The sequence below is a fragment of the Manis javanica genome, chromosome 3 (genome assembly GCF_040802235.1).
Source record: "Manis javanica isolate MJ-LG chromosome 3, MJ_LKY, whole genome shotgun sequence".
In the NCBI taxonomy this organism is placed as follows: domain Eukaryota; kingdom Metazoa; phylum Chordata; class Mammalia; order Pholidota; family Manidae; genus Manis; species Manis javanica.
In genome coordinates, this window is record NC_133158.1 from 55,974,922 (window position 1) to 56,000,588 (window position 25,667).

Genomic DNA, 25,667 nt, shown 5'->3' on the forward strand with positions numbered 1-25,667 from the left:
TTATTGTGAACGGATGTTGAATTCTACATCAGTTGATATGGCCAAATGATATCATAGCTTTATCTTCTTTACCAAGTTGATATTATGAATTATATTGATTGATTTTATTTTGAATAATGAACTGAGCCTTGCATTTCCTGAGATAAAACACCCTTGGTCATGATGTATTACCCTTTTTCATTTTGTTGGATTTGATTTGCTAATACTTTGTTCATGAATGTATATATATATATATTCATGAGGGATATTGGTCTATAGTGTTTTTTTTTCTTCAATAACTGTTGGATTTGATAAGTAGGGTAATGCTGGCTTCATAGAATGAGTTGGGCAATATTTTTTCCTCTTCTGTTTTCAGGAAGAGTTTGCATACAGTCAGTGTTGTTTCTTCCTTACCTGTTCAGTAGAATTCATGAATGAAGCTTTCTAACCCAGAAATTTTATTAGAGAGTTGTAAAGTATGAGCTCATTTTCTGTAATAGATACAGGACTATTCGGATTATTTAATCTTGTTTGTGTTTTAGTCAGTTATATGATTCAAAGAATTTAATTGAAACTGTCAAATTTAGGAAAAAGTTTTTAATATTCCCTTTTTTTAAACTATATTTAGACTTTTATTTATTTATTTGTTTATTAAAGTATCATTGATATACAATCTTATCATGATTTAACATAAACTGTGGTTTCAACATTCACCCATGTTATCAAGTCCTCACCACCTCCATTGCAGTCTCTGTCCATCAGCATAAGCAAGGTGCCTTGGAGTCATTACTTGTCTTTTCCTTGCTGTACTGCCTTCCCTGTGACCTATTTATTTTGTCATTGCAAATTATAGTGCCCCTCAATCTGCTTCTCCCTCCTCACTCAGCCTCCCCAACCACTCCTCTTTGGTAACTACTAGTCCCTTCTCAGTGTCTCTGAGTCTGCTGCTATTTTGTTCCTTCAGTTTTACTTTGCTTTTATACTCCACAAATGAGTGAAGTCATTTGGTATTTTCTTATTCCACATGCCTTATTTCACTGAGCATGATACCCTCTAGATTTATCCATGTTGTGGCAAATGGGAGGATTTCTTTTTTTCTATGATTGAATAATATTCCATTGTGTATATGTAACACATCTTCTTTATCCATTCATCTATTGATGGACACTTAGGTTGCTTCCATATCTTGCCTATTGTAAATAGTGCAGTGATAAACATAGAGGTGTGTAGGTCTTTTTGAATTAAGGGTCTTATTTTCTTTGGGTAAATACATAGGAGTGGAATTACCGGGTCTTGTTTTCTTCAGGTAAATACCTAGGAGTGGAATTACTGGGTCAAATAGTATTTCTATTCTTAGTTTTTTGAGGCACCTCCATTTTGCTTTCCACAGTGGTTGAACCTGTTTACATTCCTACCAACAATGTAGGAGGGTTTCCCTTTCTCCACATCATCATTGTTTCTTCTCTTTTGGTTGCTGGCCATCCTAACTGGTGTGAGGTGATATCTCATTGTGGTTTTAATTTGCATTTCCCTGATGATTAGCAAAGTGGAGCATCTTTTCATGTGCCTGTTGGCCATCTGAATTTCTTCTTTGGAGAAGTGTCTCTTCAGATCCTCTTCCCATTTTTTAATTGGGTTATTTGCTTTTTGGGTGTTGAGGCATGTGAGTTCTTTATATATTTTGGGTGTTAACCCCTTATTGGATATGTCATTTATTAACATTTTCTCCTGTAGGATGCCTTCTTGTTCTACTGATGGTGTCCTTTGCTGTATAGAAGCTTTTTAGTTTGATGTAGTCCCATTTGTTCATTTTTGCTTTTGTTTCCCTTGCCTGAGGGGATGTGTTCAGGAAAAAGTTGCTCATGTTTATATTCAAGAGGTTTTTGCCCATGTTTTCTTCTAAGAGTTTAATGGTTTCATGACTTACATTCAGGTCTTTGATCCATTTCACGTTTACTTGGACAATAATCCAATTTCATTCTCTTACATGTAGCTGTACAGTTTTGCGAACATCATTTGTTGATGAGGCTGTCATTTCCTCATTGTATATCCATGGCTCCTTTATTGTATATTAATTGGTCATATATGCTTGGGTTTATATCTGGGCTCTCTATTCTGTTCCACTGATCTATGGGTCTGTTCTTGTGCCAGTACCAAATTTTCTTGATTACTGTGGCTTTGTAGTAGAGTTTGTAGTTGGGAAGTGTAATCCCCCCAGCTTTATTCTTCCTTCTCAGGATTGCTTTGGCTATTCAGGGTCTTTTGTGGTTTCATATGAATTTCAGAACTATTTGTTCTAGTTCAATGAAGAATGCTGTTGTATTTTGATATGGATTTCAGCGAATCTGTAGATTGCTTTAGGCAGGATGGCCATTTTGACAATATTAATTCTTCCTGTCCACTAGCACAGGATAGATTTCCATTTATTTGTGTCTTCTTTAATTTTTCTCATGAGTGTCTTGTAGTTTTCAGAGTATAGATCTTTTTCCTCCTTGGTTAGGTTTATTCCTTGATATTTTATTCATTTGATGCAATTTTAAATGGATTCTTTCTGTTGTTTTTTTGTTCTCTTCATTTGTTCAATCAGTTGTTTTCCTGATTTCACTTTCTGCTAAATCACTGTTAGTATATAACAATTCAACAGATTTCTGTGTATTAACTTTATATCCTGCAATTTTGTCAAATTCAGTTATGAATTTGAATAGTTTTCGGTGGTGTCTTTAGGGTTTTTATGTGTAATATCATGTTGCCTGGAAACAGTGACAGTTTAACTTCTTACTTACCAATTTGGATGCCTTTTATCTCTTTGTGTTGTCTGGTTGCTGTGGATAGGACCTCCAGTACTATGTTGAATAAAAGTGGAGAGAGTGGGCATCCTTGTCCTGTTTCCAATATTAGAGGAAAAGCTTTCAGCTTTTTGCTATTCAGTATGATGTTGGCTGTGGGTTTGTTGTATATGGCCTTTATTATGTTGGTGTACGCACCCTCTATACCCATTTTGTTGAGAGTTTTTATCATGAATGGATGTTGAATTTTGTTGAATGCTTTTTCATTGTCTAGAGATCATGTGATTTTTGTCCTTCTTTTTGTTGTTGTGGTATATGGGAATTGATTGGTTCTCAAATATTATACCATCCTTGCATCCCTTTAATAAATCCCACAGTCATAATGAATGAATTTTTTTATGTGTTTTTGAATTTGGTTTGCTAATATTTTGTTGAGTATTTTTGCATCTATGTTCATCAGGGATATTGGTCTGTAATTTTCTTTTTTTGTGGTGTCTTTATCTTATTTGGTATTAGAGTGAGGCTGGCCTTATAGAATGAGTTGGGAAGTATTTCCTCTTCTTCTACTTTGTGGAAAACATTAGGAAGGATGGGTATTAGTTTTTCTTTAAATGTTTGATAAGATTCAATGGTGAAGCCATCTAGTCTAGGTTATTTTGTTCTTAGGTAGTTTTTTGATTACCAATTTGATTTAATTGCTAGTAACTGGTCTATTCATATTTTCTGTTTCTTTCTGCATCAGTCTTGGAAGGTTGTATTTTTCTAGGAAGTTGTCCATTTCTTCTAGGTTGTCCAATTCATTGGCATATTATTTTTCATAGTATTCTCTAATAATTCTTTGTATTTCCATGATGTCCATTGTGATTTTTTCTTTTTCATTTCTGATTCTGTTTATGTGTGTACACTCTCTTTTCTTCTTGATAAGTCTGGCTACGGGTTTATCTATTTTGTTTATTTTCTCAAAGAACCAGCTCCTGGTTTCATTGATTCTTTCTGTTATTTTTTTTTCTCTTCATTTCATTTGTTTCTGCTTTCATCTTTATTATATCCCTCCTTCTACTGACTTTTGGTTTCATTTGTTCTTCTTTTTCTAGTTTCATTAATTGTAAGTTTAGACTGTTCATTGGGATTGTTCTTGTTTCTGGAGGTAGACCTATATATTGCTATATACTTTCCTCTTAGAAGTTCCTTCTCTGAATCCCACTGTTGAGTTGTTTTCATTTGTGTCCATAAATTGGTTGATATCTGTTTTTGTTTGGTCATTGATCCACTGATTATTTAGGAGCATATTTTTAAGCCTCCATGTGTTTGTGGGCTTTTTTGTTTTCTTTGTATAATTTATTTCTAGTTCATACCTTTGTGATCTGAGAGGCTGCTTGATACAATTTCAATCTTTTTGAATTTATTGAGGCTCTTTTTTATGGCCTACAATGTGATCTTTTCTGGAAGATGCTCCATTACACTTGAGAAGGATGTGTATCCTGCCGCTTTTGGGTGGAGTGTTCTGTAGATGTCTGTTAGGTCCATCTGGTCTAATGTATTGTTCAGTGCCTCTGTCTTCTTATTTTCTGTCTGGTTGATCTGTCTTTTGGTGTGAGTGGGTTGTTGAAGTCTCCTAAAATGAATGCATTGCATTCTGTTTCTCCCCCTTTAAATCTGTTAGTATTTGTTTCACATATTTAGGTGCTCCTATGTTGGGTGCATAGATATTTATAATGGTTATATCCTTTCTTAATATTCCATTTTAATCTTTTAAATGTCTATAAAATGTTCTGGTTCTAATTCCAGTGTGTGTGTGTGTGTGTGTGTGTGTGTGTGTGTGTGTGTGTGTGTGTGTGTCTGTGTGTGTCTGTGTGTGTGGTGGGGGAGATGGTTCCACACACCACCAAGCAACTCTCTGACACCAGCTGCATATCCTACAATTCAACTCAATTCCAACACTATCTACCAAAGAGATAGCATCAGATTATACAGATTAAGGATTTGATTCTGCAATAATGTCCCACCACTCCCACTCCACCATTTCAGATGCTAGTTGCAACTCGAGGTTGTCACCTGAACTTCTGACTGAATGGCTGTAGATTGGAGTTTCCAACAACATCTTCCTTGGGTTGGATTAATGTGTTAGGACAGCTTACTGAACTCAGAGAAAAATTTTACTTACTAGATTTCTGGTTTGTTATAAAAGAATATAACTCAAGAACAATCAGATGGAAGAGATGTATAGGGCAAGTATGAAGAAAGGATGAGGAGTTTGCATGCTGTCTGAGTGTGACACTGTCCCCAAGTCTCCGACCTGTTCACTGACCTGGATTTTATAGGTTGGGTTTTATGGATACTTCATTACATAGACATGATTGATTAAATCATTGGCCATTGGTAATTGAACTGTCTCTAGCCCCTTTCCCTTCCCATGGTTGGCTCCACTGGCAACCAGTCCCCATCCTTAGATGCTTTCTAAAAGTCACCTCATTAACCTAACAAAAGACACATTTATGGCTCTCATCTCTTTGGTAATTCTAAGGGTTTTAGGAGCTCTGCGCCAGAAATGGAACAAAGACCAAATATATGTATTTCTTATGTTTATCATAATAACAGTCTGTAAAGTCTGTAGTGATGTCTCTTGTTTCATTTTTAATATTGATAATTGGTGTCCTCTTTCTTTTGGTCAGTTAGCTTAGGGGTTTATCAATTGTATTAACCTTTTCATAGTATTAGCTCTTGTTTTCATTGATGTTTCTCTTGTACAGTAATCCCCCTTATTCACTGGGCATATGTTCCAAGACCCCTAGTAGATGTCTGAAACCACAGACAGTATTGAACCCTACATACCATATTTTTTCCTGTATATACATACTTTTGATAAAGTTTAGTTTGTAAATTAGGTAACAGTAAGAGATTAAATATAATAAAACAATTCTAGTAGTATACTATAATAAAAGTTAAGTGAATGTGTTAGCTCTCTCTTAAAATATCTTATTGTACTGTATCCACCCTCCTTCTTGTGATGATGGGAGATGATACAATGCCTATGTAATGAGTTAAAGTGAGTTGAATGATCTAGGCATTGTGACATAGTGTTAGGCTACTATTTACTGTCTAATGAAGGACCTCAGTTGACTACAGGTAACTGAAATAGTGAAAAACAATAGGAGGCCTATTGTGTTTTTCTGTTTTCCATTTAATTGGTTTCTGCTCTTTATTATTTTCTTTTTTTAAAATTTGTAGTTTCTTAAGATGGAAGCTTAGATCATTAATTTGAGATTATTTTTTTCTAATGTAAATATTTAAAGCTATAAATTTCCCTCTAAACACTGCTTTAGCTACATCCCCCAAAGATTAATTTGTTGTGATTAATGAAAAATAAATTTTTTCATTCAGTGAAAAACATTTCTTCATCTTCAACCTAAGGATTAATTAGAAGTTTGTTGTTTGATTTTCAAATATTAGGGGATTTCCAAGTTTTCTTTATGTAACTGTGTTCTAGTTTAATTTTGTTATGGATAGAGAACATCCTTTATATGATTCAGTTTTTTACTATTTCTTAAGGTTTGTTTTTATAGCCAAAAATGTAATCTATCTAGCTGAATGTTCCATGTGTTCTTAAGAAAAAGGTACATTCTCCTGTCATCAGGACATTTTATGAATGTCAGATGTATCAATTTATTTGTAGTGCTACTCATGTCTCCTATATCTTTACTGATTTTCTGTTTACTTTTATCAATTATTGAGATAGGAGTTTTGAAGCCTCCAGCTAAATTGTGGATTTGTCTGTTTTTTCTTTTGGTTTTCAGTTTGTGCTTCATATATTTTGTAGTACTGATGTTGGGTGTTTACACATTTTAGATTGTTGCATTTTCTTGGTTAATTAACCCATGTAGCATTACATACTGTCTCTTTCTTTATCCTCAGTAATATTCCTTGTTTTAAAATATACTTTGTCTAATACTTATGTAGCCACTCTGGCTTTCTTTTGATTAATGTTTACATGCTATATCTTTTTCTGTACTTCTACTTTCAACCTCTTTGTCATTATAGTTAAAATAAGTTTCTTGAATCTTGCTGTTATCTAGCTTGACAATCTCTGCTTTTTAATGAGAATGTTCAGTCCATTTATATTTAATGTTAACATTTAATGGGATTATCAACATGGTTAGACTTGGGTGTGCAGTTTAGCTGTTTATTTTTTCTAGGTTTCACTTGATTTTTGTGTGTTTCCACTGTTCTTTCTTTAGTACTCTATTTTGGTTCTTCTGTTGACTTTTTAGCTCTATCTTTTTGCTTTATTTTTTAAATTGAGGTATAATTAACTTACAATATAATGCAATATTTTTTTTGAGTGTTTGCTTTGGTGATTGCACTGTGTATCTTGTATTTATGATATCTACTTAAAGTTGATATTCATGTTAAATATAAGAACTTTTCAAGAGTATAGTTTCACTTATACCCTGATCTTTTTCTTATTGTAATATGTATTACCTCCATATGTGAACCTCACAATTATGACTTTATAATTATAGCTTTAAACAGTTAACATCTCTGAAGAAAGAAAAGTAAGAAAAGAAAATGTGTATAATTATGTTAAGGGTCTGCAAGACCACCCAGGTTTGGTGGTTTGCTGGAAGGACTCAACAGGACTCAGCATATAGCCATACTCACAGCTTATATTTATTGCAATAAAAGGATGCAGGCACAATTAACAAGGAGGAAAGGTTCTTTGGAGCAAAGATTGGAGGTGAGAAACCAGGCACAAGCTTCTAAGAGTTCCTAGTCACACAGGACACACTTAATTCTTTCAGTAGTGACTTATAACACAAACACAAAATGTTGTCTGCTGGAGAAGCTCATCTTAGCTTAGGAACCCAGCGTTTTTTATTGGAGATTGGTCATGTAGGCACAATATCAGTCACTAATATTGCAGACTGATAAATAAAACAAGTATTCAGCATAAACTGTATTGTTTCTATTAACAGTTTAGGTGCAATGATCCTTCCTTATCACTTAGAGAAATTTTGTATCAGTGTAGGGAACTGTTTACTATTCAAGTTCCCATATCAGTTAAAGGTCAGACTTAAACAAGCAAACTTGCAAGTAGACCTTTCTAAAGATAGTAGTCTTAGGCCTGCTATGTTAACTCTTCTGCTCAACAGCCTTTTATGTTTATTCACATATTTACCATTTCTCATTCGTTCCTTTTTACACATCTGGCATAGCTGAATTTTCCCCCCAAAATTCATATGTTGAAATCCCAATTCCAAATGTAATGGATAGGAAGTGGGGTCTTTGGTAGGTGACTAGGTCATGAGGTTCAGAGCCTCCATGAATGAGATTAGTATTTTAGTGAAAGAGACCCCAGAGAGCTTTGCCCCTTCTGCCGGAGGACAAATCAGAATATGGCTTTATGAAACCAAGAAGTGGGTTCACACCAGACACCGAATCTTAAGACATTTTTGATCTTAGACTTGCTAGCTTCCAGAACTATGAGAAATAAATTCCTGTTGCTTATAAGGCAGTTTATGATATTCTGTTATAGCAATCTGAACTAAAGCAAGATCCAAGTTACTATCTAGTGTCGTTTCCACGACCATGAAGAACTTCCTTTAGGATGTCCTGTAGTGCCAGCCTTCTGGTGATGAATTATCTCAGGTTTCATTTATCTTCTTTTCATTTATCAATATCTTTATTTCATTTATTTGAAATGTTCTCTTCATTTTTGAAGGGTAGTTTCTTGAATACAGACTTGAGTGTTTAAAGTATTCTTTTTAGCACTTAACTATTTGTTCCCTTGTCTTCTGTTCTCTCTCTTTCTTCAAATAAGACTTTATGTTTTAGAGTAGTTTTAAGATCACTGCAGAATTAAGAAACAGTTACAGAGATTTCCCAAATCCCTGTTCCCCATCATATGCATGGACTCCCCCATTACCAACATTCCAACCAGAGTGTACTTTTGTTAAAATTGACAAACCTGCATTGACACATTATAATCACTCAAAGTTTAGAGTTTATGTTAGGGCTCACTCTTGGTGTTAGACTGATGTATAATATTTTTACTGCCCTAAAAATCCGAAGAAGTGCTCCACCTCTTCATCCCACACTCTCCCCACCTCTAGCAAACCCTGATATTTTTATTGTGTCTATAGTTTTGCCTTTCCTAAAACATCATATAATTGGAATCATACAGTATGTAGCCTTTCAGGTTGTAGCCTTTTCTTTCACTTACTAATATGCATGTCTTTCCATGGCTTGATAGCTCATCTTTTTTTAGCACTAAATAATATTATATCATCTGGATGTACCACAGTTTATTTACCCATTCACATCCTGAAAAGACATCTTGGCTACTTCTGACTTGTAGCAATTAGGACTAAAGCTGCTATAAAGATCCATGCAGAGTTTTTGTGAGGACATACGTTTTTAACTCATTAGAGTAAATACTAGAGAGCACAACTGCCAGATTATTATAGTTTAAGCAAGCAAGAAACTGTTGAATGGTCTTCTGAAGTGGCTGTACCATTTTGTATTCCCACCAACAATGAGAGTTCCTGTTGTTCTACAACCTTGGCAATACTTGGTATTGTCCATGTTCCAGATTTTGGACATTCTAATAGATGTGTAGTTATATCTTGTTTTAATTTTCATTTCCCTAATGACATATAATGTGGAGCATCTTTTCATATGCTTATTTACCATCTGTGTATCTTTTTCGGTGAGGTGTCTGTTCATATCTTTTGCCCATTTTTTAATTGGGTTATTCATTTTATTACTGTTTTGGTTTAACAGTTCATTGTATATTTTGGAAATAGTCCTTTATCAGATGTGTCATTTGCAAATATATTTGCCCAGTCTATGGCTTATTTTATTTTCTTGATGTAATTTTTCACAGAGCAGAAGTTTAAATTTTTAATAAATTTGAACTTATAATTATTTCATTCATGGATCATGCCTTTAGTGTTGTCTAAAAAAGTCATCACCGTACCCAAGGTCATCTAAGTTTTCTCTTACAGTATCTTCTACAAGTTTTATAGTTTTATATTTAGGTCTGTAATCCATTTTGGGTTAATTTTTGTGAGGGATGTAAGGTCTGTCTTTAGATGCATTTTTTTTCCATGTGGATGCCCCATTGTTCCAGCACCATTTGTTGCAAAGACTATCCTTGCTCCATTTTACTGCCTTTGCTCCTTTGTGAAATATCAGACTATTATTCATAGGGGTCTATTTCTGGGCTCTCTATTGTGTTTCATTGATCTGTCTCTTTTTTCATTGGTACCACCTGTCTTGATTACTGTAACTTTGTAGTAAATCTTGAGGTTAGGTAGTGCCAGTGCTCCAACTTTGTTCTCCTTTAATATTCTTTTGGCTTTTGGGGGTCTTTAGCCTCTCCATATAAACTGGAGAATCAGTTTATTGATATCCACAAAATAACTTGCTGGGATTTTTATTGGGATTGCACTGAATCTATAGATCAAGTGGGAAGGAACCGACATCTTGACAATATTGAGTCTTCCTATCTGTGAACATGAAATATCTCTCCTTTTTTTTTCTGGGTATTATACTTGAAATTTAGTTTATTAATTTTAATTTGGGATCTCAGTTAGCTAGTTTACACTTTTTTTTTTCAAATCTGTTCCTTTTTTCAGGTCATAAAGAAGGTCCATCTTAAGGCAAATCATGTTGTAAAGAGAGATGTTGATGAACATTTAAGAATCAAAACTGTTTATGATAAAAGTATTGAAGAGTAAGTACACCATTATTTTGTCTTTTTTTAAATAAGCATCAAACTTAAAGATGTCTTCACCTGGAAATAGGTGCTAACACACCTTCAAGATGGATTTGATCTAAATGCTTTTAAAGTCTGAAAAGATGAAGCCAATGGGATATGATTAAAATCTACACACCACGAATAATTTAAACAGAACAAGTGTGAATCTACTTGGATGTAGTCAGTAACAGATGTGGCAGGCACCTCCGCAATTAGTACTTGGAAGAAAAATAAGAAGTTCTAGTATATACAATAATAAGAATGCTTACAAAATTATTAATCAGATGATACAGTCTTATTTTTTAATTTGTGTAAGACAGATCCAAAAAACAGATAAATTATGAATCTGAGTAGTTACAAAAACTTCTAGGCTTCCCAAATGAATGAGGTAACATATGGTCATGCCTAGCATTGTGCTTTGTCACAGACTAAAGTCTCAAATGCTCACCAAGGTAAATTGAGATTTTGGGGGACTGATACTGCATGCTTCCACAAAGTATTCTTCGTGGCTCTAGCCAGATGTATTCTGAACAGTGAGATAGTGCCCTGGCCCACCATGGCAATTCTGATGTTTTATGCTGTCATTTTCAGGTTGCTTCCTGAGAAAAGATACCTTGTAAAGGTATGTAGTGAATATGTGTGGCTTGAATTTGATACTTAAAATGGGTGCTTATTGTATGTGAATTCTGCAATAAAGAAAAATATATATGTGACTATTTTGCAAAAGACTGAATAAAGGGTGTCGGTGGTGAATGTATTTGTCATTTCCACCAAAGGTGTCTTTGTAATGCACTCAACAAAACTTTGTCAGCATTTGATACTAAATTAGTCCTCTTATCTTATAATTTTTAATCAGTCTTTCATTTTCTTGTTCTCTTGAGTTTTGAGTAGCAGAGCATACAGAGGATAGCATGAAAACGATGATTTTTGAAATACATTGAGAACACCATTCTCTTGGTGAAAGACTCATTCTCCTTAAGATTAGTTTACCTGATAATATGATATGCTAAAGTTTTTTATAGAGGTGTTAACCTCATAACCATAAGCCAGTTCATTATGGGCCAACAGAAATTGGTGAAGTTAAAGTGGATCTTCTGAACATAAGATTTTCTTAACATAAACCACCCTAGTGTTGGAATCATCTAAATCAGTCTCAAATTTGAAGTAATTTAGATTGACAGTTGAGATTTATGTTTTATAATATTCTGTTTGAATAGAGATACAGAAGGAACTTTACACCTGGTGTTCTTTCCTTGTACCAAAAAAATGAGGAAATTCCTTTACTCCTAGATTCATTCTCTCCCCAACCCCTTGCCATACAACCTATGACTAACTAGTATCTGTATTACAAAATTTTTCCTTTTCCCCTCAGTTAACATCCTATGCTTACCTGTTTTAAATATAATTTATCACTTGAATATAATTATGACTGTTTTTTTTTCAACTTTTATTTAGAACAAACTTTTTCCACAAGCTATTTCTTATTTAGAGAAGACTTTTCAGGTTCGTAGACCTGCGGGCACAATCTTACTTAGCAGGTATGTTACATTAAGCATAGGTCACTTTCTTCAGTCTTTTAGCACTCTGCCCTCCCAATTCTACCAGTATGGCAAATTATGAAAATTGAACTATATTATTTTACTTTATTTGTTCTTAGATGCCAAACCACAAGATATTTAAAAATAATTAAAAAACACAAGTTGCTAATCATGTTTCCCTGATTTTCCATTATGAGATGACCTATTGGATCTTACCCTAGGGTATAATTGTCCCCTCTTCCCCACATCTCCTTCCTCCCTCCTTCATGTGTCTGCAATATTGGCCTTATGAAGTATTAGAGTGTTTGAAACTCCAGATCAGTAGCATTTCTCATGGAACCAAAATTCTTTCTTAGTTCACTTTCCTAACTGAAATATTAACTTTATATTATAACCATGTATTATAATATTAGTTCATTGAACTAATATAGCAGCTACAATTTTTTACAATGTTTTTAACTGCTATGAACTATTCTTTCCTTCTTTTTTGTAATTAAACTTTGATGTATAAATGAACTGAAGACAATGTACAACAAACCACTACCAACGGAAGGAAAATGATCCCCATAGATACTGTACTAAGGAATGTGCAGAGCATACAAAATGCGGCCCAGTGATAGTGCCTGAGGAGCACCTCCAGGTAATTCACCCTGCTCTTAGCAATGTTTTTACCCTTTAGGATAGACTTAGAGATTTTGAATCTTAGTGTCATGAAGAAATTCTTACAGACTTAAGTTAAAAAGTTTCTTCTACCAAAAGTACTCACAGTTAGGTATGTATATTTTATTCTTTCTTTGATTTTCAAATGAATTTAATAATTTCCTTCCTTTTCTGTCTTTCTTTTTATTTCTGGGGCTGATGAATCATTTCAGCTTAGAACTTTGTCTTTGTTTATTCTTCAGAATCTTATAGCAGGTATATATACCTTAGTGTTTTTGAAGTGCAATTTGACATTATTATGAAAAATATGTATGCTTCAATACAACCTGGTAATGTATTCCATAAAAACACATATATTTCATAAAAATGCTTGTGATATGTTCAAGGATGATCTTTGCAAAACTATAAAAATGCTTATATTAGTACTAGTTAAATTATGAAATAAACATGTAATGGAATACTATGTGGCTGTTAAAAATGAATATTCTATATCTGTAAAGTAGATATCTATATACTGATGTAGAAAGATATTTAAGCTCTTAAATGAAAATAAGTTATAAATCAGTATGTATAGTTAGCCTATTTTATTTAAAAATTATAGTCTATTACTTTCAATAAAATGAAATAAAAGAATAAACATGAAAAAGTATATACATATATGATAAAAATTATGGAACAATCTGCAGGTATATATATATTAAAAAATCTGGACACATAACCAAAATGTTAACAATTTTCTTTAAGAGTTGGATTGTTGGGGGGCTTTTCTTTGATAAGTTATATATTTTTGTAATGTTCTGATTTTTCAAAACATATATTACTTTCATAATTAAGGGACTTTCTTATACCTACATTTTTTTGCAACTTCCTGTGATAATTATTTCAGGAAAAAGATTTAAATGTATATACTAGAAAACCAACTTATTATATATCTATATTGGAAAGTATGATTGTTGCTATAGCTGTTTTTCGCTGTTGAATCCATTCTCTCATTACTTAATAGAAAACGAATATATTGCTGAACATGGACTTTGTGACCAAAATTAAGCATCTGTTTAGATGAAGTTTACTTTGTAATTGTTTTCTTACAGTATTTGTAGCTCAGTAAAGGCTTTGGAACCCTATATAATACAACCAAGTTACTCAGCTTTCTTTTCTCAAATTTTTTGGGAATATATAGGGTTTTAGGGACACATTAAAAGATTAAGCATCTTGTTAATAACATATCCATCTCGTTCCCCAAGAAATTTAGAGCCATTTTGTAGACATTTTAGGAAACATTTCTTTGCTTTTTTTCTAAGGTACTTTTTGTTTGTTTTTAACTCTCTTGGCTTTTTCAAATTCTGCTTCCTATTTATTTGCTTGGGGGTCCTGATTTTATTTTTTAATAACTAATCATGGGAAAGAATGCTTAAAAGTCACAACTTTTTGTAATACCAACTATTCAAGTAATTAAATTTAAAATTTATAAATACATGTATTAGAGAAGCAAAAGTAAACACTAATGAAATGGGGATTTCTGTTTGGTCTCTCTGTACAAGTATTGCTGTGCCTAAAAAGAACCACAGTCTTCTGATTTTTCTATTTATAATCTGGAGATTATGATTGTTTAGAAATGTGAAAGGAGAAGTTCTCTAAAAACCAGATATTACAAGAGCAAAGATCAGAAAACTAGAAACAAAAGTAATATTACAAGATGACTTTAACTTTTTACCTCACATGTTTATATTATCTGAATTTTTAACCAGATACATAGATTACTTTATAATAGGAAATATACTTCCATTAAATAAAAAGTTTTTTATTAATTAATTTTGAAATAATTATAGAGTCACAGGAAGTTGCAAAAAAATGTAGCTACAAGAAAGTCCCTTGAAGCTTTCACCTAGTTTCAGGGTTTAAAATCTTTTCTATTTCTGTTTCTTTTGCAGCCTAGTTGGCTGCTTTTTAAAATAACAATTGTTTGGTTTAATTAAGGTTTAGACTTATGATCATTTTAGATAAAGTAGAAGTATTAGTAGAATAAATTAAAATTTTAAAGGTAGGAATTGAGTAGAGGGAGATACAGATTTTTCTAAAAGTTGAGGGATAATAAGTTACAGTTAAATCATATGTATCTAGAGTCTGGATTCACTGTAAGTTAAAAGTTCCTATAGCTAACCTTGTCTGTGGTGTGATTTTTTGTTACCCATCATGGGTACAGCAATGCAGGGCCTGCCATGGTGGTAAGCGGCCCTGTGAACCATTGGTTGTGCCAGATCCAGAAGGCATCCAGGATGCAGACTTTGTTCTTTATGTTGGTGCTCTGGCCACTGAGAGATGCAGCCATGAAAACATCATCTCTTATGCAGCCTGTTGTCAGCAGGAAGCAAAAATGGACAGGTAAACTTTTCCAAGACTTATTTCCTAAGATCTAATACAGGAACTCTTAAAACAAACAATATTATAAGCATTTAGAGTACAGGAAGTTCACATTTTCCAGATTGCCTCCGATACTAGGAAACAGCACACTGCTTGGATGGGAGTTGGGGGATGGGGATGGGGATGGGACATGGGGAGAGTGTCCGGTTATTCATATGGTAATGTCATTACCAACTCCAGAGAAAAGGTCTCCTGTCAAGAGAATTTTCTTTGCAAATGAATACCTCTAAGGAAACAGTTTGAACTTTAATTTTAGCACTTCTGTGTTAAAACTGTAAAATGTTAAAAATAATTGTTCATATAATTTTCATATCATTTGATACTAAGTCTGTGACTTAGCTCAATTATCACTTAAAAATTTAGAGTCCACCTTTTATATATGAAAGATTTAAAAAAATTTCCTAGTGAAATGAACCATTATTATAGATACAGGAGATTGCCTGTCACACACCAGACAAATCAATTAAAGGCAGTGAAACTGCCACATCTCAGAATATGTTGTAATATTCTAAAATCTAGCAGAGTTAATACAACCAGTTCATGTGTATGTAAAGACCATTGCTAAGGTCTTAAACAGTCATCTATGTGTCAAAAGACTAGCCAACTTTAAAGAGCAGTTTCACTTCTGTTGATATGTAATTCATTTGAGGAAAAAATGAAATTAATTGTTGAACCAAGTAGACAATACAAAGGAAACACTAGTATATGTTTGATAATTATACTGTCATCCCTGAGGTTGGTAAAGAGGTCAAAATCAGCATCATAGATTACGAAAAATAGTCTGTTACCTTAATGCTATGTAATTGTTGATCCATGAAATCTATTAAAAAATCTTCAGCTTCTCAATCCCTATCAAAATACCAACAGCATTCTTCAATGAACTAGAACAAATAGTTCTAAAATTCATATGGAACCGCAAAAGACCCCAATAGCTGAAGCAATCCTGAGAAGGAAAAATAAAGCTGGAGGGAGTTACCCTCCCCAACTTTAAACTCTACTACAAAGCCAAAGTAATTAAGACAATTTGGTACTGGCACAAGAACAGACCCATAGGTGAGTGGAACAGAATAGGATGCCCAGATGTAAACCCAAGCATATATGATCAATTAAAATAAAATAAAAGAACCATGGACATACAATGTGAAAAAGATGGCCTCTTCAACAACTAATGTTGCTAAAACTGGACAGCTACATGTAAGAGAATGAAACTGGATTACTGTCGACTCCATACACAAAAGTTAACTCAAAATGGATCAAAGACAAAGGAAAGCCAAGATGGCGGCGTGAGTAGAGCAGTGGAAATCTCCCAAAAACACATAGAGCTATGAAAATATAACAAAGAAAAATCTTCCTAAAATAGAGACCACAGGACACAGGACAACATCCAGACCACATCCACACCTGCAAGAACCCAGTGCCTTGCGAAGGGGCTAAGATACAAGCCCCGGCCCGGCGGGACCCAAGCGCCCCTCCCCCCGGCTCCTGGCGGGTGGAAAGAAACCGGAGCAGTTTTTTTTTTTTTTTTGGTGAGTGCTTTTTGGAAGCCTTAAAGGGACAGGGATCCCATTGCTAGGGAGGCAGGGTAGCGGGACCGGTGAGCGGGTGCCTGGGACCGGCACTTGAGGATGGAGGAAATCGTGCATTTTTCCCCTTTTTTTTTTCTCTTTTTGGCGAGTGCTTTTTGGAAGCCTTAAAGGGACAGGGACCCCGGTGCTAGGGAGGCAGGGCGGTGGGACTGGTGAGCGGGTGCCTGGGACCGATGCCTGAGGACAAAGAATATCCCGTGTTTTTCCCGGCGGGACCGGTGGGCAGGTGCCTGAGACCGGCACTTAAGGATGGAGGAAATCACGCGTTTTTCCCCTTTTATTTCCTCTTTTTGGTGAGTGCTTTTTGGAAGCCTTAAAGGGACAGGGACACCGGTGCTAGGGAGGCAGGGCGGTGGGACTGGTGAGAGGGTGCCTGGGACCAGTGCCTGAGGACAAAGAATATCCCGCGTTTTTCCCTGCAGGACCGGTGGGTGGGTGCCTGAGACCGGCACTGAGGACGGAGGAAATCGCGTGTTTTTCCCCTTTTTTTTTCTCTTTTTGGCGAGTGCTTTTTGGAAGCCTTAAAGGGACAGGGACCCTGGTGCTAGGGAGGCAGGGCGGCGGGACTGGTGAGCGGGTGCCTGGGACCGGCGCCTGAGGACAAAGAATATCGCGCATGTTTCCCTGCGGGACCAGTGGCTGGGTGCTTTTTGGAAGCCTTGAAGGGACACGGACCCTGGTGCTAGGGAGGCAGGGCAGCAGGACCAGTGAGCGGGTGCCTGGGACCGGCGCCTGAGGACAAAAAAAAAAAATCAAGTGTTTTTTCCTTTTTTTTTTTTTTTTTTCTGTTCCATCTCTCATTGTTGCTGTTGTTGTTTTTGTTTGGAGAGTGCTTTTTGGAAGTCTTAAAGGGGCAGGACAGGTCACTTAGACCAGAGGCAGGGAATCTGGGGATCTCTGGGCACTCTAACCCCCTGGGCAGCAGGGAGCACAGAGGCCCATTATGGAGATAAATAGCCTCCCAGCCGCTCCCCCTCCAATGGGGCTCCACCATTTTGGAGGAGCAGCCCCAGCCAGGGCACGCCCACAGCAACAGCGGAGATAAACCCCATCGCAACCAGGCAGGAAGCAGAAGCCCTGTCTGCACACAGCTGCCCAGCACAAGCCACTAGAGGTCGCTATTCTCCCAGGAGAGGAAGGCCACAAACCAACAAGAAGGGAAGCTCTTCCAGCAGTCACTTGTACCAGCTCTGCAAACTATCTCTATCACCATGAAAAGACAAAACTACAGGCAGACAAAGATCACAGAGACAACACCTGAGAAGGAGACAGACCTAACCAGTCCTCCTGAAAAAGAATTCAAAATAAAAATCATGGACATGCTGACAGAGATGCAGAGAAAAATGCAAGAACAATGGGATGAGATGCAGAGAAAAATGCAAGAGCAGTGGGATGAAGTCCGGAGGGAGATCACAGATGTCAGGAAGGAGATCACAGAAGTGAAACAATCCCTGGAAGGATTTATAAGCAGAATGGATAAGATGCAAGAGGCCACTGAAGGAATAGAAGCCAGAGGACAGGAACGTGTAGAAGCTGACATAGAGAGAGATAAAACGATCTCCAGGAATGAAACAACACTAGGAGAACTATGTGACCAATCCAAAAGGAATAATATTCGTATTATAGGGATACCAGAAGAAGAAGAAAGAGGAAAAGGGATAGAAAGTCTCTTTGAAGAAATAATTGCTGAAAACTTCCCCAAACTGGGGGAGGAAATAATCGAACAGACCATGGAATTACACAGAACCCCCAACAGAAAGGATCCAAGGAGGACAACACCAAGACACATAGTAATTAAAATGGCAAGGATCAAGGACAAGGAAAGAGTTTTAAAGGCAGCTAGAGAGAAAAAGGTCACCTATAAAGGAAAACCCATCAGGCTAACATCAGACTTCTCGACAGAAACCCTACAGGCCAGAAGAGAATGGCATGATATACTTAATGCAATGAAACAGAAGGGCCTTGAACCAAGGATACTGTATCCAGCACGACTATCATTTAAATATGATGGCGGGATTAAACAATTCCCAGACAAGCAAAAGCTGAGGGAATTTGCTTCCCACAAACCACCTCTACAGGGCATCCTACAGGGACTGCTCTAAATGGGAGCACCCCTAAAAAGAGCACAGAACAAAACAGACAACATATGAAGAATGGAGGAGGAGGAATAAGAAGGGAGAGAAGAAAAGAATCTCCAGACAGTGTATATAACAGCTCAATAAGCAAGCTAAGTTAGGCAGTAAGATACTAAAGAAGCTAACCTTGAACCTTTGGTAACCACGAATCTAAAGCCTGCAATGGCAATAAGTACATATCTCTCAATAGTCACCCTAAATGTGAATGGACTTAATGCACCAATCAAAAGACACAGAGTAATAGAATGGATAAAAAAGCAAGACCTATCTATATGCTGCTTACAAGAAACTCACCTCAAACCCAAAGACAAGCACAGACTAAAAGTCAAGGGATGGAAAAACATATTTCAGGCAAACAACAGTGAGAAGAAAGCAGGGGTTGCAGTACTAATATCAGACAAAATAGACTTCAAAACAAAGAAAGTAACAAGAGATAAAGAAGGATACTACATAATGATAAAGGGCTCAGTTCAACAAGAGGATATAACCATTCTAAATATATATGCACCCAATACAGGAGCACCAGCATATGTGAAACAAATACTAACAGAACTAAAGAGGGAAATAGACTGCAATGCATTCATTTTAGGAGACTTCAACACACCACTCACCCTAAAGGATAGATCCACCAGGCAGAAAATAAGTAAGGACAAAGAGGCACTGAACAACACCCTAGAACAGATGGACCTAATAGACATCTATAGAACTCTACATCCAAAAGCAAGAGGATATGCATTCTTCTCAAGTGCACATGGAACATTCTCCAGAATAGACCTCATACTAGCTCACAAAAAGAGCCTCAGTAAACTTCAAAATATTGAAATTCTACCAACCAATTTTTCAGACCACAAAGGTATAAAAGTAGAAATAAATTCTACAAAGAAAACAAAAAGGCTCACAAACACATGGAGGCTTAACAACATGCTACTAAATAATCAATGGATCAATGAACAAATGAAAATAGAGATCAAGGAATATATAGAAACAAATGACAACAACAACACTAAGCCCCAACTTCTGTGGGACGCAGTGAAAGCAGTCTTAAGAGGAAAGTATATAGCAATCCAGGCACACTTGAAGAAGGAAGAACAATCCCAAATGAATAGTCTAACATCACAATTATCAAAACTGGAAAAAGAAGAACAAATGAGGCCTAAAGTCAGCACAAGGAGGGACATAATAAAGATCAGAGAAGAAATAAACAAAATTGAGAATAATAAAACAGTAGCAAAAATCAATGAAACCAAGAGCTGGTTCTTTGAGAGAATAAACAAAATAGATAAGCCTCTAGCCCAACTTATTAAGAGAAAAAGAGAATCAACACAAATCAACATAATCAGAAATGAGAATGGAAAAATCATGACAGACTCCACAGAAATACAAAGAATTATTAAAGACTACTATGAAAACCTATATGCCAACAAGCTGGAAAACCTACAAGAAATGGACAACTTCCTAGAAAAATACAACCTCCCAAGACTGACCAAGGAAGAAACACAAAAGTTAAACAAACCAATTACAAGCAAAGAAATTGAAACGGTAATCAAAAAACTACCCAAGAACAAAACCCCGGGGCCGGACGGATTTACCTCGGAATTTTATCAGACACACAGAGAAGACATAATACCCATTCTCCTTAAAGTGTTCCAAAAAATAGAAGAGGAGGGAATACTCCCAAACTCATTCTATGAAGCCAACATCACCCTAATACCAAAACCAGGCAAAGACCCCACCAAAAAAGAAAATTACAGACCAATATCCCTGATGAATGTAGATGCAAAAATACTCAATAAAATATTAGCAAACAGAATTCAACAGCATATCAAAAGGATCATACACTATGACCAAGTGGGATTCATCCCAGGGATGCAAGGATGGTACAACATTCGAAAATGCATCAACATCATCCACCACATCAACAAAAAGACAAAAACCATATGATCATCTCCATAGATGCTGAAAAAGCATTTGAGAAAATTCAACATCCATTCATGATAAAAAACTCTCAGCAAAATGGGAATAGAGGGCAAGTACCTCAACATAATAAAGGCCATATATGATAAACCCACAGCCAGCATTATACTGAACAGCGAGAAGCTGAAAGCATTTACTCTGAGATCGGGAAAAAGACAGGGATGCCCACTCTCCCCACTGTTATTTAACATAGTACTGGAGGTCCTAGCCACGGCAATCAGACAAAACAAAGAAATACAAGGAATCCAGATTGGTAAAGAAGAACTTAAACTGTCACTATTTGCAGATGATATGATACTGTACATAAAAAACCCTAAAGACTCCACTCCAGAACTACTAGAACTGATATCAGAATACAGCAAAGTTGCAGGATACAAAATTAACACACAGAAATCTGTAGCTTTCCTATACACTAATAATGAATCAATAGAAAGAGAAATCAGGAAAACAATTCCATTCACCATTGCATCAAAAAGAATAAAATGCCCAGGAATAAACCTAACCAAAGAAGTGAAAGACTTATACTCTGAAAACTACAAGTCACTCTTAAGAGAAATTAAAGGGGACACTAACAGATGGAAACGCATCCCATGCTTGTGGCTAGGAAGAATTAATATCGCCAAAATGGCCATCCTGCCCAAAGCAATATACAGATTTGATGCAATCCGTATGAAACTACCAGCAACATTCTTCAATGCACTGGAACAAATAATTCAAAAATTCATATGGAAACACCAAAGACCCCGAATAGCCAAAGCAATCCTGAAAAAGAAGAATAAAGTAGGGGGGATTTCACTCCCCAACTTCAAGCTCTACTACAAAGCCATCGTAATCAAGACAATTTGGTACTGGCACAAGAACAGAGCCACAGACCAGTGGAACAGATTAGAGACTCCAGACATTAACCCAAATATATATGGTCAATTAATATTTGATAAAGCAGCCATGGACATACAATGGCAAAATGACAGTCTCTTCAACAGATGGTGCTGGCAAAACTGGACAGCTACATGTAGAAGAATGAAACTGGACCATTGTCTAACCCCATATACAAAGGTAAACTCAAAATGGATCAAAGACCTGAATGTAAGTCATGAAACCATTAAACTCTTGGAGAAAAAATAGGCAAAAACCTCTTAGACATAAACATGAGTGACCTCTTCTTGAACATATCTCCCCGGGCAAGGAAAACAACAGCAAAAATGAGCAAGTGGGACTACATTAAGCTGAAAAGCTTCTGCACAGCGAAAGACACCATCAATAGAACAAAAAGGAACCCTACAGTATGGGAGAATATATTTGAAAATGACACATCCGATAAAGGCTTGACGTCCAGAATATATAAAGAGCTCACACGCCTCAACAAACAAAAAACAAATAACCCAATTAAAAAATGGGCAGAGGAACTGAACAGACAGTTCTCTAAAAAAGAAATACAGATGGCCAACAGACACATGAAAAGATGCTCCACATCGCTAATTATCAGAGAAATGCAAATTAAAACTACAATGAGGTATCACCTCACACCAGTAAGGATAGCTGCCATCCAAAAGACAAACAACAACAAATGTTGGCGAGGCTGTGGAGAAAGGGGAACCCTCCTACACTGCTGGTGGGAATGTAAATTAGTTCAACCATTGTGGAAAGCAGTATGGAGGTTCATCAAAATGCTCAAAACAGACCTACCATTTGACCCAGGAATTCCACTCCTAGGAATTTACCCTAAGAACGCAGCAATCAAGTTTGAGAAAGACAGATGCACCCCTATGTTTATCGCAGCACTATTTACAATAGCCAAGAATTGGAAGCAACCTAAATATCCATCGGTAGATGAATGGATAATGAAAATGTGGTACATATACACAATGGAATACTACTCAGCCATAAGAAGTGGAAAAATCCAACCATTTGCAGCAACATGGATGGAGCTGGAGAGTATTATGCTCAGTGAAATAAGCCAAGTGGAGAAAGAGAAATACCAAATGATTTCACTCATCTGAGGAGTATAGGAACAAAGGAAAAACTGAAGGAACAAAACAGCAGCGGAATTACAGAACCCAAAAATGGACTAACAGGTACCAAAGGGAAAGGAACTGGGGTGGATGGGTGGGCAGGGAGGGATAAGGGGTGGGGGAAGAAGAAGGGGGTATTACGATTAGCATCCATGGGGGGGAGGGAGAAAGGGGAGGATGGGCTGCACAACACAGAGAGGACAAGTAGTGACTCTACAACATTTTGCTAAGCTGATGGACAGTAACCGTAATGTGGTTGTTAGGGGGGACCTGATATAGGGGAGAGCATATTCTTCATGTAAGTATAGATTAAAAATTTAAATAAAAAAAAAAAAGAAAGAAAGAAAGAAAGAAAAGGGGGATTACTCCTTGACAGGATAAAACTATTGGTAAATCAAAGATCAATGCATGCTTTAAATATCCTTAATGTTGATCACTTAAAGGGTGTCAGATGATCAGCTATGGAGGTACTCTTTTCTGATAATACTCCTTTCTCTTAATAAAAAAAAAAAAAAAGCAGTTACTGTGTGCTGACCTCCAATGAGTTCTGCACAGTGGTAAAGAGGGCATGTCAAAGTGTGGGCAAAGGGTCTGTTTGTTTCTATGCAGAAGATCAAGGCCTAGCTTGGATACCCAGAAAATGAACTAAGATACGATATGAGGAGGAGCTTCCGGCATCAGCACTCTCTGGAGGACTTGTGCCTGCGGATGATCATCAAAAAGCCTCCACAGGGATCCGGATGATGCTGTGGTTGTGGCTGCATCCAGCCCACCGTCTCCTGGACTTACCATAGGAATGAGGAGGGAGATGTCTAGGCTGGCATGTGCATACAGTGAGACAACGAATTTGACCGGATCTGTACTGTTGGAACTCAACCAGGAGTTGGGAGGGGTGCAAGGTGTAGCACTCCAAAATCTTATGACTATAGACTATCTATGGTTAAAAGAACATATGGGATGTGAACAGATCCCAGAAATGGGCTGCTTTAATTTGTCTGATTTCTCTCAGACTGTTCAAGTACAGTTGGACAATATCCATCATATCATAGACAAATTTTCACAAATGCCTAGGGTGCCTAAATGGTTTTCTTGGCTTCACTGGAGATGGCTGGTAATTATAGATTTGCTTTGTTTATGTCACTGTATTCCTATTATGTTAATATGTGTGTGCAAATTAGTTAGTAGTTTAAAACCTATACATACTTAAGGTACTCTACAAGAAGATAGGTCAAAGAAATAATCAATCCTCCCATGTTTCCTTCCATATGCTACATCTGTAGCTTTTCTTCTTTCTTCCTAATTACAACCCTCAAATAGAATTGATGCCTCATATCGAATTTACCGAGTATCATAATTCCTCCAGGTGGTAAAGATACCTCGAGACAAGTGCTGGGCATAGAAGCCACAGGGCATAAATCTGCAAAGAAGTAAAAAGCTAACCTTTTCAAACAATATGGCTTCTCTCTCACTTACCAACTTTACATTTCCCTGTATGGCCCCGGAAGATGACTGGTTAGCCAGAGACGGGTAAGATTCCTCAAGGGAGGAACAACCTAAGACAGGCACAGTCGCAGGGGGGCCATCAGGTGAGAATTTGGGGATCAACAGAGGTGAGGCTCAGAACCTCACTCCCACTCTTTGAGAGAAATCTTCTGCATCTGTGGATGTTTTGCTGCCCTTGTCTAGCCTGGATTAATACTTAGTCCATAGGCACACACCTGATCATCTGATCATCTACATTTGCCCTCTTACAGCACTAAACTATGTTTTCTACCTTTATCTTGCATCTACCTACCACTTCAGCATTTTATTAAAATTAAAAATAATAATAATAATAAAGGGAGAAATGTGGGATCAACATATAAATCAAGTACAAAAATCAAACGAATATTCATATTTGACCTGATTGTTTATAGGTCATAATGCGTGATCAAAACCGAAAGTTTCTGTGATGAATGCCCTTGTACTGTTCACCATGTAAGAATTTACTCACTATGTAAGAATTCATTCACCATGTAATAACTTGTTCGTTATGCTTCAGAAGATTGGAGACTGACGAGAATTAGACTTGAGATGGATTAATGATTGTACATTGAGCATTGACCCCCCTATACTGAATTTTATTGTTGTTAACAACCATTTGATCAATAAATATGAGAGATGCCTTCTCAAAAAAAAAAAAATGGATCAAAGACCTGAATGTAAGTCATGAAACCATAAAACTCTTAGAAGAAAACATAGGCAAAAATCTCTTGAACATAAACATGAGCAACTTTTTCCTGAACACATCTCCTCAGGCAAGGGAAACAAAAGCAAAAATGAACAAATGGGACTACATAAGCTATAAAGCTTCTTTACAGCAAAGGACACCATCAGTAGAACAAAAAGGTATCCTACAGTATGGGAGAATATATTTGTAAATGACCTATGCGATAAGAGTTAACATCCAAAATATATAAAGAACTCACACGCCTCAACACCCAAAAAGCAAATAACCCAATTAAAAAATGGGCAGAGTATATGAACAGGAACTTCTCCAAAGAAGAAATTCAGATGGCCAACAGGCACATGAAAAATGCTCCACATCGCTGTTTAACAGGGAAATGCAAATTAAAGCCACAATGAGATATCCTCACACCAGTTAGGATGGCCAGCATCCAAAATACAAGCAACAACATGTGCTGCTGAGGATGCAGAGAAAGGGGAACCCTCCTACACTGTTGGTGGGAATGTAAATTAGTTCAACCATTCTGGAAGCAATATGGAGGTTCCTTGAAAAACTAAAAATAGAAATACCATTTGACCCTGGAATTCCAC

At 36.4% G+C, this 25,667-nt stretch overlaps 1 protein-coding gene across 4 annotated transcripts in view; it reads left to right on the forward strand.

The window, feature by feature from the left end:
- LMLN (leishmanolysin like peptidase) overlaps positions 1-25,667 on the forward strand; it is a 135,257-nt gene that overhangs the window by 19,045 nt on the left and 90,545 nt on the right. For all 4 annotated transcript variants that reach the window (XR_012129168.1, XM_073231484.1, XM_037013178.2 and 1 more), the window contains exons 2-6: positions 10,403-10,500; positions 11,116-11,146; positions 11,980-12,062; positions 12,585-12,702; positions 14,926-15,104. Coding sequence is in view for 3 of the 4 variants with exons in the window: in XM_073231484.1 (XP_073087585.1) it covers positions 10,403-10,500; positions 11,116-11,146; positions 11,980-12,062; positions 12,585-12,702; positions 14,926-15,104 (509 nt within the window). In the remaining variant the exon portion in view is untranslated. The remainder of the gene's footprint in view (positions 1-10,402; positions 10,501-11,115; positions 11,147-11,979; positions 12,063-12,584; positions 12,703-14,925; positions 15,105-25,667) is intronic.